This window comes from Gossypium arboreum, chromosome 2 (genome assembly GCF_025698485.1).
Source record: "Gossypium arboreum isolate Shixiya-1 chromosome 2, ASM2569848v2, whole genome shotgun sequence".
Classification (NCBI taxonomy): Eukaryota; Viridiplantae; Streptophyta; class Magnoliopsida; order Malvales; family Malvaceae; genus Gossypium; species Gossypium arboreum.
In genome coordinates, this window is record NC_069071.1 from 81,006,305 (window position 1) to 81,019,944 (window position 13,640).

Here is a 13,640-nt window from a genome sequence, read left to right on the forward strand (position 1 = left end):
AAATATATAGTAACAAGAATCAAGATAATTGAAATAACTAAGCAAATAAAGAAGCTAACCCTTATATAAAAGATTAATAAATAAATTATGAGGTGATGAAAGTTAAAGAAAATTTTGATTAAGGTGGACAAATTTTATTACGATAGGTGACGATGGTTGCAAGGAATCAAAATTGTTTTATAAAATTCAACTCGAACAAATATATTCGATTCGATTTGATTCGAATTCCATCTCACTCGACTCGATTCGAGAAAATTTCAAATTAAATTAGGATGATAAAATATGATTCGTCAACTCGATTAACTCGAAATTTTTTCATTCGATTCGATCGAACACTCACCCCTACAAGTAAGATTTTTTTTAACAATTATATACGTTTAAATAGATTTGGGTTTGTTTGCCCGCTCGTAAGTCAATTTTGGATACATATTAAAATTTTTAGAATATTTAAATGATTTACATTTAAATAAGTTTTTTATAATTATTTTGTAAACTTTCTGTGTAATGAAAAATTACATATAAGGATGTAGGATGTTGTCATATATAAGGACATACGACAATATTCTACACTTGCATCCGAATTTCTTTTATTTTATTTGTTGTGCATAGAATAATTATTTTTTATAAAATATTTTTAATAAATAATTTCATATAATCATTCGCAAATTTGCCTATTTTATTGAAATTATTTATTCCAATGGATTTACACTCGTTTAAAGGGTCGGACCAATTATACATTCATTTAATTTCATATTACTTTTATGTCATAATTTTAAACTCTTTCATATCGTACTTTTGTTGAATCTCGAGTAAAGATTTTTATAATTATTAAATTTTAAATCTAAATTTATTTATATAAAACATACAAATATTTACTATTGAATATGATTAAAATTAAATTTGAGCATAAAATCTAGTTTATATAAAAGTAAGATACATGTGTAGCGCTATAGTATTGAATATGGAAATTTAGTATTTGTTTTTGTGAATTTTATGTATATATTACTGTAAAATTATTAATTTTTATAAAAGGTAAGAAGCACGGACAGAACTGTTGTTTGTAGATGTTCCTTTTCTATTTTAAGGTTTCGGAATAGAAGGAAACATTGAAAGTAAAGATGGAAAAAAGTGGGAAGAGAAAAAAAAAAATTGAAAATTTTGTATTTGTTTTGTGATTTTTATTTATTTATTTATAGTACTGTAAATTTATTAATTTAAATTTATAAATATATATTATTTTATATATTCACATGATGCTCAATTTTTTCTATATTTTTAAAAGTAAAATTCTGGTTTTATATAAATTTTGATATATTTCTCTATACATTAATTTATTAATGTACATATATTATTTTATATATTCACATAGTGCTCAAATTTTTTTTGCTATATTTCTGAAAATAAACTGATTGATATTATTAGTGCAAGGCTCAAGACACCAAACGGTTGAAAAGCTACAAAAAGTCACATGAAAAGACACCTAACAGATAAAGGAAAACAGCTAGCAAACAGAAAATTAAATGAACTTCAAGAAACTACCAAACAAAAGAAAGTAGAAAAGCAAACGTCTTGAACCATGCCTCTTTTGAAACAAATATCAGCCAAACCTCTCTCCAAGAAACTGAAAGAAAATCAGAACCAAAAGAAGGAGAGAGCAAATGCTTTGACGCCGGCTTTGGAGATTCAATGAACCTTCTCCAAAATCAAAGAAAAAATGGGGAAAACCTTAGAGACGCTAGAACCAGGCCAACCTATCTGCCATCACAAACTTCTTCACCGATGCAGGCACACCAGTACCCCACCCTCCGCAAAAATGCTTTCTCCGGCCTTCCAGCGCGAGAGTATGAGCCGCTCCGTTCATCGATTTGGGCACAAAAAGGTAAGTTACCTCATCAAAACTCAACCCCATTTTACAAATATGTTGAGTAATCGGCCTAAGGATCGATTTGTTTTTCCCTTCCTTCTTAATACTCTTGATAACTGACAATGAGTCACCTTCCAATTGTAGCCTCCGAAAGCCCCTCTCAGCCGCATAAATAAGTGCTCTTTCACAAGCCCGTGCCTCAGCTACAAATGCATCAGCAACATCCTCGACCAGATAGGTTTCTGCCCCTACGATATCTCCTGTAGAATCTCTGGCTATAACTGCAGTTGTAGCGATTTTGACATCTTTTTGGAAAGATACATCAAAGTTTAACTTGATAACTCCATCATCTGGAGGTCTCCACAGATCCTTCACCATAATTTTAACGGGAGGACGGAGATTCTCTTGGTTTAGGCAGATCTCTAGTTCATACCCTCGAATAAACCCTAAAAATTCTTACATGGAAAATTTGACCCCATTCATGGATTAGCTTATTTCTGCGGTGCCAAATCCCCCAACCTGACAAGGTAATGATTCGTCTCTGTTGCTCATCTGTTGCAGAAAACATTCTAACAAAACGCCTCTTACAGCACAACGAAGCTTCTAGTGGTGGAACCTTTACTTGTAATGAAGCCCAAACACGCTGTAGAGTATCACAAGACCATACCAAATGAGCTGTATCCTCTAGATCTGCCTTACACAGAGGGCAAGCAACATCCACACTCAACTTCCGTCGCGCCAGATTACCAAAATGGGGCAGCAGATCGTTAATCAGCCTCCAGCAATGGATTTTTATTTTTTGTGGAATGTTTAGTGCCCATAAGGCTTTATAGAAATCTTTGTAATTATCATTCATAGAGGAAATATATGTATGGTATTGTAAATGAGCTGTAGATAGGATTTTGTACCCACTCTTAACGGTGTACTCCCCCGATCCTTCGTGCTTCCAAACCATCATATCCTCCGAGCAACTCCCCGAAATCAGAATAGAAAAGATTCGATCTGCTGTTTCATCATCAACTAAAGTTTGCACCAACTCCCTATTCTAGGTATTAGATTCAGTGTCAATAAGCTGGTTAACATTCATCCAATTAGGCCTGATTTGTTGGACTGTAACTCTGTTATTCTCTCTTCCAGGCAGCCAAAGATCGTTCCAGATGTTGATGCGATCACCACTGCCAACCTGCCACAAAATCCCTTCCACAATCAACTCCCGGGCGCTGCAAATACTCCTCCAGGTAAAAGAAGGGTAAGAACCAATTTTCGCAGATAGAATATCCGAAAACGAGAAATAACGTGCTCTTAAAACTCTGGCTAATAGACAACGAGGCTGAGATAATATACGCCAAATCTGTTTTGCCAATAAGGCCTTATTAAACAAAAACAAGTTTTTAAAACCTAACCCACCAGGGCATTTTGGATTGCATGATTTATCCCAACTGCTCCAATGAATGCCCTTTGACGTTTTGCTATAGACCACCAGAATCTATTCATTATGTCTTGGGCCTTCTAAGGTACGACATAACATTTTCGGAAAAAGAAAACATTGCATGGTAAAAAGCGGAGTTGCAAAACAGATTTAAAACCTCCTTAGCCCCCATTGACAGATATCTCAAACTCCACCCTTCAACTCTTTTCTTGAACCTATTAGCAAAATTGGCAAAAGCCCATGTTTTCCTTCTACCCACCATCATAGGCAGTCCAAGGTACTTTTCAAGATTGGTAGTCACTCGTGAACGCCTAACAAATTGATAATCTCTGCTTTTACATTTGAATTTACATTAGCCTCGAAATAGATAAGGGACTTGTCGAAATTCACTCGCTGTCTTGAGACCATCTCATATTCTCGAATGATATCTTGGACCACTCTAGCCCCTCTGAATGATATCTTGGACCACTCTAGCCCCCTCACACGAAGCATCGCCCTAAAGGATGCAATCATATGCAAAAAATAGATGATTAATAGCAAATCTCTCCCTACCAATAGTTGCGCCCATCATCTTGAATCTATCAGCAAAATTGGCAAAAGCCTATGTTTTCCTTCTACCCACCATCATAAGAAGTCCAAGGTACTTCTCAAGATTGGTAGCCACTCATGAACTCCTAACAAATTGATAATCTCTGTTTTCACATTTGAATTACATTAGCCTCGAAATAGATAAGGGACTTATCGAAATTCACTCGCTGTCTTGAGACTATCTCATATTCTCGAATGATATCTTGGACCACTCTAGCCCCCTCACACGAAGCATAGCCTTAAAGGATGCAATCATATGCAAAAAATAGATGATTAATAGCAAATCTCTCCCTACCAATAGTTGCGCCCATCATCTTGAATCTATTAGCAAAATTGGCAAAAGCACATGTTTTCCTTCTACCTACCATCATAGGCAGTACAAGGTACTTTTCAAGATTGGTAGCCACTCGTGAACTCTTAACAAATTGATAATCTTTGCTTTTAACATTTGAATTTACATTAGCCTCGAAATAGATAAGGGACTTGTTGAAATTCACTCGTTGTCCTGAGACCATCTCATATTATTGAATGATATCTTGGACCACTCTAGCCCTTTCGAATGATATCTTGGATCACTCTAGCCCCCTCACACGAAGCGCTTAAAGGATGCAATCGTATGCAAAAAAAATAGATGATTAATAGTAAATTTCTCCCTACCAATAGTTGCGCCCATCATCCAACCTTTGTTTTTGGCATCTTAAATCAGAGTAGAGAAACCTTCAGCGCAGATTAGAAATAGATAGGGGCTAAGAGGATCTCTTTACTTTAAGCCTCTTGAGGGGCAAAATTATTTGCCATTGACTCCATTAAGAGTAGTCGAGTAGGAAACAGAACATACACACCTCATGATGAGTACAATCCAGTCCTCATGGAAACCCAAGTGCTTCATCATACCAGCCAGAAAATTCCATTCAACTTGATCATAGGCTTTACTCGTATCAAGTTTAAGTGTAAAATTTCCTTTTTTACCACTCTTTTTCATTTTGAGAGAGTGAAGGACCTCATAAACAATCAACATATTATCTGATATTAGTCTTCCTGGAATAAAAGCCCTCTGAGCTTCATTAATGCAGCAACTTAAAATAGAGCTCATACGAATTACCACGACTTTAGCGATAATTTTGTAAACAACGTTACAAAGGCTTATAGGTATGAATTGTAACATGTTTTTTGGTTTATCAACCTTGGGAATCAAAATGATGTGCGTTTTATTTAACTCCTCTACTTCAGCTTGACCGTTGAGAATAGATAAGCAATAACGAGCAATCTCTGATCCAACAATATGCCAGTTAAAATAGAGCTCATACGAATTACCAAGACTTTAGCGATAATTTTGCAAACAACGTTACAAAGGCTTATGGGTATGAATCGTAACATGTTTTTTGGTTTATCAACCTTGGGAATCAAAATGATGTGCGTTTTATTTATCTCTTCTACTTCAGCTTGACCGTTGAGAATAGATAAGCAATAACGAGCAATCTCTGATCCGACAATATACCAGTACCTTTGGAAGAAAATAGCGGGGAACACATCAACTTCGGCTTTTAGAGGTGCCATCATCTTAATCGCATACGCTATATCCTCTTTCGTAAAATGTCTAAGCAAGGTATCATTTATGCTATCAGTAACTTTTTTCTCCACGAGATTAAATAAATGCTCATCTAGTCCAACATCATAAGCTGAAAATAGTTTTTCAAAATATTCTGAAGTAACCTTTATGATCTCCTCTGACGATGTAACTTGTCCTCCATTTTCATCTTCTAACTCAGAAATTTGCCTACGAGACTTTTTTCAAACAACAATCTTATGGAAGTAACTAGTATTACGATCACCTTTCTTAAGCCAGTTAACTCGGGCACGTTGCTCACAAAATAACTCTTCCTTATCTGCCTCCAAATTAAGTTCTACCTGAACTTCCATGATTTTAGCTAACATCTCATCCGAAGGATCCTGACTATAGAGACGAATGAGTTTGCCCTCTAGTTCGAACCTATTTCTCTTCAACTCCTTACTTCGTCCTTTACTCCAATTTTGCATTTGATGACCCATGCTCTGTAATCTATTGGGTATGCTCCCAGTAGCGTTTTCCCACTAGGTTTTAACCATCTCTTTAAAGGAATTTTCAAGGCACCATTTAGCCTCAAACTGGAACATCATGGAATTATAATGTCGATCATTCCTACTCACTCCCATGGTGTCAAGTAGAATGGGGCAATGATCTGAAAATGAATGACTCGGATGTTGAACTTGGTAACCCGAGAATAGATCCACCCAATCCAATGTAGCCACACCACGATCCAAACGCTCTCTAATATTTGTAGAAGTGAACCTTCCTCTTTCCCAAGTGAACTAACGGCCTATAAATCCTAGATCATTAAGGTTGCAGTCTTTTAACACCGTCCGAAAATTCATCTGACGTGCTGATCTAAGGAGACCTTTTTTTTTTTCAAAGGAGTTGGCAATTTCATTAAAATCCCTTAAAACAACCCAAGGAATAGAATGATCATGGTTTAGCATCGTTAGTAGATTCCAAGAATCCCTTTTATATTTTTCCTCCGGATTCCCATAAAACCCCGTTAATCGCCAAATATCTCCACCTTCGTTATCGTGAATCTCAACATCAATATGGAATAATGAGAAACTTTTAAGATTGATCAATGAATTCCTTTTCTAGCCCATTGAAAGCCCACCTTTAGAACATCTAGCCCCAATATCAATCTCATTTTCAAACCCACACTTCAACCTGACCATCTCTATTTTTTTTTAGCTTAATTTTGTCTTCATAAGAAACGAAATTTGGGAATTAAGGGCTCTTAACTTGTTTTTGAGCCTTTTTACAGTTCGTGATCTCTCCAAACCATGAACGTTCCAGATAAGGATTTTCATTGCACTCGGTTGCTCTGATCATCAGAGCTAGCCGATAAAATCAAAGAACTATTACCAACATTAGAACCCACAATAACAAGTGGGCCTTCCACTATACGCTGTCTTTTCTTTCCTTCCAACGCAGTAATAGGGTCATTTTCCTTTTCTGAAACCAATTCCATAGGCCCATACTCCAGCCCATCAATATGCATGCCACCTTTACTCCAAGTACTCCTTTGACTTTTCATGTTAGGAAAGATTTGTTGATTAGATCCCAATTGATTTATATTGGAATATGACATCTGATTCCCCATATTTTCGCCCAAAATTTGCCCTATATCTTTCCCTTCATTTAATAAAATACTTTGATTGGGGCTTTCCAAATTGACAGTTTTGTACTGTGATCCATCAGCCTCACGAAGCCACCTGCTCACCACCATGGCCCGTCGTTTTGGTACCGCACGTAGTGACAAGTCCCAGCCAAAAATGATTTTTGAAGGCTCAATTCCTAAACGATAAGGACAGTAACTTTCACCATGACCCAATCTTCCACAAATAAAACAAAATAAATTGAGCTTTTCATACTTAATTGGGCATAAATAATCATATCTTTCCCAATCTAGATTTTCTTCTTGCGTTTCAATGGGATAGATACATCCATCGAATACGAATACGCATATACTTCTTGTGCCCCCAAGACGGTATTGAAGTATCATATTCGATAAATTGACCACAAAAATTATCGAACTGTTGTGCCATCATTTCAGTCATAATCCCTGGTGGTAATTCATGCACTTGTATCCAAAACTTAGTAGAGTTTAGCACTAACGTCGTTGGATCTTCTTTCATTGAAAGTCTTTGAAGTATAAGTAGATGGTTGTTGAAGAACCACGGTGTTCCAACAAGTACTCTATGGATGTCAACCTTATTAAAGAATTGAAAAATATACCTTTTTTCTCTTAAATATCCCTCCAATAAGGTGCTAAAGATTAGCTATAGTGTTACGTAATAAAGGAAAATGAACGACACTATCTGTTAGACAACGTCCCACTAGACAAAATTGAAACGATTTTTCCATCACCACTCCTTATGAAATGCTTCTTCCTCTTCATCTAACAGGTTCAGATTCACTAGCTCCTCTTCCATTGGAGATACAGCAGCTCTCACCAGATTATGATTGAGAAAGAAAGTTGACGAAACTAGATTCAGAAAAAAAAAACAGAAATAAAAACCCGTGCCAAAAGGCAGACAGAGAGAATCGTGTTAAGAGGCAGACTTTTTAGCTATATTTTTAGATGTTAATGTTTTTGGTGTTTGTTTCTAATAACACGTTTTTTAGTTTTTTTTTTAATTAGGGGTGAGCATTTGGTCGAATTGAATCGAATTGAGTAAAATAATTTTGAGTTAGTCAAGTTGAAGAATTCTATTTTAGCAACAAAGCTTAATTTGGATTTTTTTCGAATCCACTCGAGTCAAAAAATTTCGAGTCCAATCGAGTCGACTTAACAAATCCTATTATTTATATTAAATGTTGTGTTTACATGGACCAATTATTTAACTAGTAAACTAAGTACAAGATTATTTAACTACATAAACAATATAATAAATTTTTTTAACTTAATGAGTAAACATATATCAAAATGACGTAGTTTTGCTTTTTAAATTAATAGTTTTGACTTTTAACTTTAGAAAATGTAAACATTTATCAAATTGATGTAGTTTTGCCTTTTCTTATTTGGATTTTAGATAACTCAAATTGTATAATTCATATTCAAGTTAAACCGAAAAACTTAAATTTTTATTCGAGTTTATCAAATAACTTAATTAACTCAAATAACTCAAACTATTTAATTCAAAATTTGTAATTTTTATCGAGTTTTTTGAATTGAATCAAATTTTGCTCACCCCTACTTTTAATAGGACATATTTTAGTTTTGTTGGGTTTTTGTTGTTGTTTCTCTCACCAGGCAGAAAGCGTGAAATTGGGGTTTGGAGGTGTTACGACAGAGATGGAAGAAGAGTTGGCAGCGCTTTCCATTGAAGGCGAGTAGGATAAGGCATGGCAAATCAATATGGGAGAAGAGGTGTAACCTCCCTAACCCGGCCTAAACGTTATGTTGAATTCTGAAGGCTACATTGACCACCAAAATGGCGCAAATAAAATTTTGTAATTTCAAACATATTTTAAAACATTTGCCTTTATACTTAAAACTAGTGAAATTTGATATTTGTCTTTATTTCACGAAAACATGCTAATTTCATAAATGAAGTAACTTTACTTGATTTGTATAGAATAATCATTTTAAAAATTAAGTTGAATTTTATTAAAATTTATTTTTAGTATAGCAGCAAAAAAGAGTGATTTAATAAGACCCTTATTAAAAACTAATTTTATGCATAGTCATTTAAATATCAATTCAAGCGGTTTAAAAATTTATGCCATGCAATTCAAAATAAATCTCAAAATTAAAGTCCCATGCCATAGTTTGAATAAAAATCAATACAGGCCCAAAACAATTATTAAAATTAAATTTAAAATACTTAAAAAGTGAAAACATCTGAGAAGCTCCTCTGATAGCCGTGTACAAGTCCTAACCTCGATGGTTATCTGTAAAAACAGTAAACTAAGGGGGGAGCTAAAAAGCTCAGTGTGATCCGTAACTCAAATATACAATAATAAACAGTAAAAATAACAGTCAAGCCAATCAATAATAGGGAATTTTAAAACAGTACAAAATCACAAATTTAGTATGCATGAACATGGCAATGCAATATTTTTAGTGAGGTTCCTACCCAATTCCGCTATACACCATAATAAGAGTTTCCCAAAACTCATCCATCTAATAATACACTAGTTTGTGGACAAGCCACTAGTATTGTAGATAAACTACCAATAATGAAAACAAGTTGCCAGAAACGCAGAGAAACTGCCAGTAATGTGGACAGGCCACCAGTGTTGTAGACAAGTTACCAGTAATGTGGACAAGTCACTAGTGTTACAGACAAGCTGCCAATAATGTGGAAAAGCCACCAGTAATGCAGATAAACTGTTAGTATTGCAACAAGCTGTTAGTATTGTGAACAAACCACCAATAATGCAGATAAACTGCTAGTACTTCCTCTTTACATAATCGTCCCAACCCTAATGCAGTATGACATGCTTAATCAATAGTAGAAACAATACAGAAGGCATGATTTAAACATACGATCAGTGGCATGAATTATCATGCATTCAAAAAAATAGTACAATGAACACATTTAATTATGCTTTCAGTATTATTGATTTGCCATAATTCAGTGTAGCAGATTAAACTAATTTTTGCATTTAAGGAGCTTGAATATAAGCATTTTTGTTATGTTTTAAGTTTCTTTAGTTTTACTTACATCTAATAAAATATGCACATTGAGTCTTTTATTAACCTTAAGGGTCAAATGAGGCCTAAGGGAGAGCTAACATACTTTGTGATGTGCAGGAGACCATTAAAAGGCATTTCGGGTCAATACTAGACGCTATGTCGCAACATAGGAGATCCAATATCGCAACATAGGGAAAAGAATAGAGAAAGTGAGAAACTGCTTTCAATGTCGCAACAGAGGCTGAGGGTATCGCGACATACCCCTAAAGATGGCTGTAGAGGAGCATACTGGTTGCTATATCGCAACACAGATCCTGGTCTATCGCGACATCAACTTTATAACGAGAATAAAACATGAAGCAGGGGCGTTTTGGTTTGCACAATCGAATTTAAAGCTTAAGAATGTCAACTAACGTAGGGTTAAGAATGACAGTTACCTAAAGGCTATAAATAGGGTCCTTTGGCACACATTATGAACACATTCCATTAGCTTAGTTTCTCTCTTTAGGTTGAAGTTTTGTTTTCTTGCTTTCTTTAGGTTTTCATAATTTTAGTTTATATGTTCTTTATTTCTTTCAAGAGTTTTGAGTTATAAAGAAGATCAACTGTTGTGGATTCACTCTTATTATCAATATCAATCAGGCTTTTCTTAAACTCTCTAGTTCAATCCATTCCCCATGACTAATTCTTCCATCTATTGTATGTTGTTTATGAAAACCATGAGGAACTAATCCTTCTATAAAGGATTAGTGAGTGGAAGCATGATCTTTTAACTATTTTGTAGGGTTATTCAACAGATCAACTATTTGAGAAAGGAAGAATATGAAACAAACCCTAGGTGTAACAACCTGAGGAAGTCATCAAGGTGGGAATTAGCCCAAAATTGATATTGCCCATTCGTAAACACCTTTACCCCAAGCCAGTCTGGATTGTGAGGTCGGAAGATCCTGCTAGGGTAGTGACTAATTGATTGATGAAGAACCTGAGATGACATTTGATTAAGATTGCTGAAGCGAGATAATCGCTCGTCTTCATATTTGATTCACTTTTTTTCTCTCTATCTCTTGCAATTTTAATACTTTTATGTTATTTTAATTTATTAATTTAAAAACCCTAAAAATAACTCTTATTTTACTTTAGTACTATAACTGATTTAAGTATCAATTAGATCTTTAAGTGTTTAGATTAAGAATGATTTAGAACTCGCCTCCCTTGGGTTCGATACTCGGAGTACTCACTTACTTCTTTGTAAAATCTATATTACAATTTGACCCGTATATTTGCGGATACCACCTTATAACTCTCTATTTTATTGCAGTATTCACACTTTGGATGTTAGTACATCTGGAGGCGATCAAGTTGTTGGTGCCATCGCTGGGGAGGCAACGTCATTAGGTTAATTTTAATTTTTGCACTTTAAAAGAATAATTTAGAAATTTATAGGTTATAGATACGATTTTATTCCATTTGTTGCTACTAACCTCCTTTTTTTGGGTTTAGTGTATGACTTGCAGTAGGAGCACACCTATTGTAGTAGCCACAGATCCAGAGATAATAATCCAAAGGAATTACAGACAATAGCAACATCAGATGCAAAAACAACCACCAACCGCTGCAAGTAACGTACTACGTGACAATCCATTGTTCGGCGACGACAACGATAACGCCTTAAGAGATCCACTAGCACCACAGTTACCTACAAACATGCATATGGCTCAGAATGAGAGAGCTTTATCAGACTATGCACTACCAAGTTTAACTACGGTTCAGGAAAGTATAACGAGCCCGACGATTATAGCTAATAATGTTGAGATCAAATCGACGATGATACTAATGATCCAAAATAATCTACAATTTAGGTGCATTAGGACAGAAGACCCTAATTAACATTTGAAATAGTTTCTTCAACTCTGTGATACTTTTAAGTATAACAGTGTCACTGATGACCCTTTTTGTCTTGGTTGTTCCCCTTTTCTTTGATTGATAACACCTTTTCTTGGTTAGACTCGTAGGGTCAAATATCCATCACGACTTGAGATGAACTTGTTAGAAAATTCTTATAGAAAATTTTCCTAATTAGTAAAGCAGTCTAATTAAGAAGAGAGATTGTTGACTTTAGACAGATGGAAGGAGAAAACCTATATAAGGTGTGGGAACACTTCAAAATGTTGATTCAAAAATACCCGCACCACTGATTTCCAGAGTGAATGGGATTTCATACATTTTATAATGGGTTGGATGCAAATATAAAATTTGGATTAGATAGAGCAGCAGCAGGAGCCCTTATGAATAGGATGTACGAGGATGCGTACGAAATTATAGAAAATATGGCAATGAACTATTGTCATTGACAAACTATCAGATTCACATATGGCTAGAAACCCACTATAGTCACAGCTATTCAAGAGGATGATAAGTATCAACAACTAATGGATAAACTCAACCGTATTGAATCTGCTTTGACACCATCCATGCATGGAGGAGACAAGCCACTCTTCCTGTATCATCTCGAAATAGGGCCTAGTCGGAATAGTGGTTTTTAGACCACAAATCTAATATCAAAATATTTATTTTATGATTATTATGAGGCCTAGTATATGATAATATACATGTGTTAAATGTTCATGAAGAAATTCTTTGAATAAGGTGTCCAATTGGAAATTAGGGACTAAATTGAATAAATTGAAAAACTTGGATTCTAGAAGCAATTTGTATTAAATTGCTTTAGATTATAAATTAGAAGGTCTTGGAGAGTAATTTGCTCTATTTCTAAGTTTTTGGACAAAATTGGGCTTGCAGTGATGAAATTTTAAAGAAAGGGCTTAAAGGTATTTTGGTCATTTGGCATTTTAATGAAAGAAAATGGGAAAAATGAACCAAAAATCAACCATTTTCTCCCTTGTACCAGCTGAAACTCTCAAGCCCTCTATAGCTAGGGTTTCCAAGCTTTTCAAGCTTAATAGTAAGTGCTCCCAAGCCCCGTTTTTAATGTTCTTTGTATTTTTGAAATCCCGGTAGCTTACTCTCTCCATTTCTACCCATATTTCATGCTAGGGTTCATGTTTAAAAATTTATCCATGCATGAGTTATTTGTATTTTGATGGTTTTTAGAGGAATATGAAAGTTAGATGTGTGTTAAACATTTTTTCCTATGGGATTTTCATGAAAAACCCTTGAAGGGACCTTTTTGCAAAAGTTGTAAAATGTGTGGTAGAAATGAGAAAATAATGGAAAATATGGGCTGCCATAAGAGGGAGAAGTGTTCGGCTTGGGTAAGGTAAAAATTGCATGTGTTTCTTTTTTTTTGATAAAAAAATTGCATGTGTTTCATTATACAAGCCTAGGGACTAAATCGTAAAAATGTGAAAGGTTAAGGGCAAAATGGTCATTTAGATCGGGGGTGGAATTTAGACTTGAAAAGCACAATGTAGAGTGTTAATGATTTTATTTTGTTGTTATAGACCTCGAGGGACAAATTTCGGAGGTCGATCGAGGAAAACGAAAGATTTCAGAATAATTGAAACACGACACCGAAACG

General features: G+C 34.9%; 1 protein-coding gene and 1 non-coding gene across 6 annotated transcripts; one reads left to right on the forward strand and one right to left on the reverse strand.

The window, feature by feature from the left end:
• Positions 1–1,462: 1,462 nt before the first annotated feature.
• Positions 1,463–8,167, forward strand: LOC108462013 (uncharacterized). Of its 5 annotated transcripts, none has more exons than XR_008278943.1 (5): positions 1,463–1,879; positions 2,009–2,391; positions 2,455–2,913; positions 3,002–3,113; positions 7,866–8,167. XR_008278943.1 is itself a non-coding variant. In XM_053025049.1 (3 exons), exons 1-3 carry the CDS (start codon positions 1,715–1,717, stop codon positions 2,536–2,538), a joined length of 372 nt encoding a protein of 123 aa, XP_052881009.1. In that variant the 5' UTR covers positions 1,469–1,714; the 3' UTR covers positions 2,539–2,775. The 5 variants fall into 5 exon arrangements, 1 of the variants encoding a protein (XP_052881009.1); XR_008278944.1 differs by having other exon boundaries at positions 3,002–3,102; XR_001867915.2 differs by lacking the exon at positions 7,866–8,167 and having other exon boundaries at positions 3,002–5,535.
• Positions 8,168–12,193: 4,026 nt separating this feature from the next.
• LOC128289442 (small nucleolar RNA R71) lies at positions 12,194–12,299 on the reverse strand. Its single transcript, XR_008279090.1, has one exon. It is a non-coding gene; the product is annotated as a small nucleolar RNA R71 (small nucleolar RNA).
• Between the last annotated feature and the right edge of the window lie 1,341 nt (positions 12,300–13,640).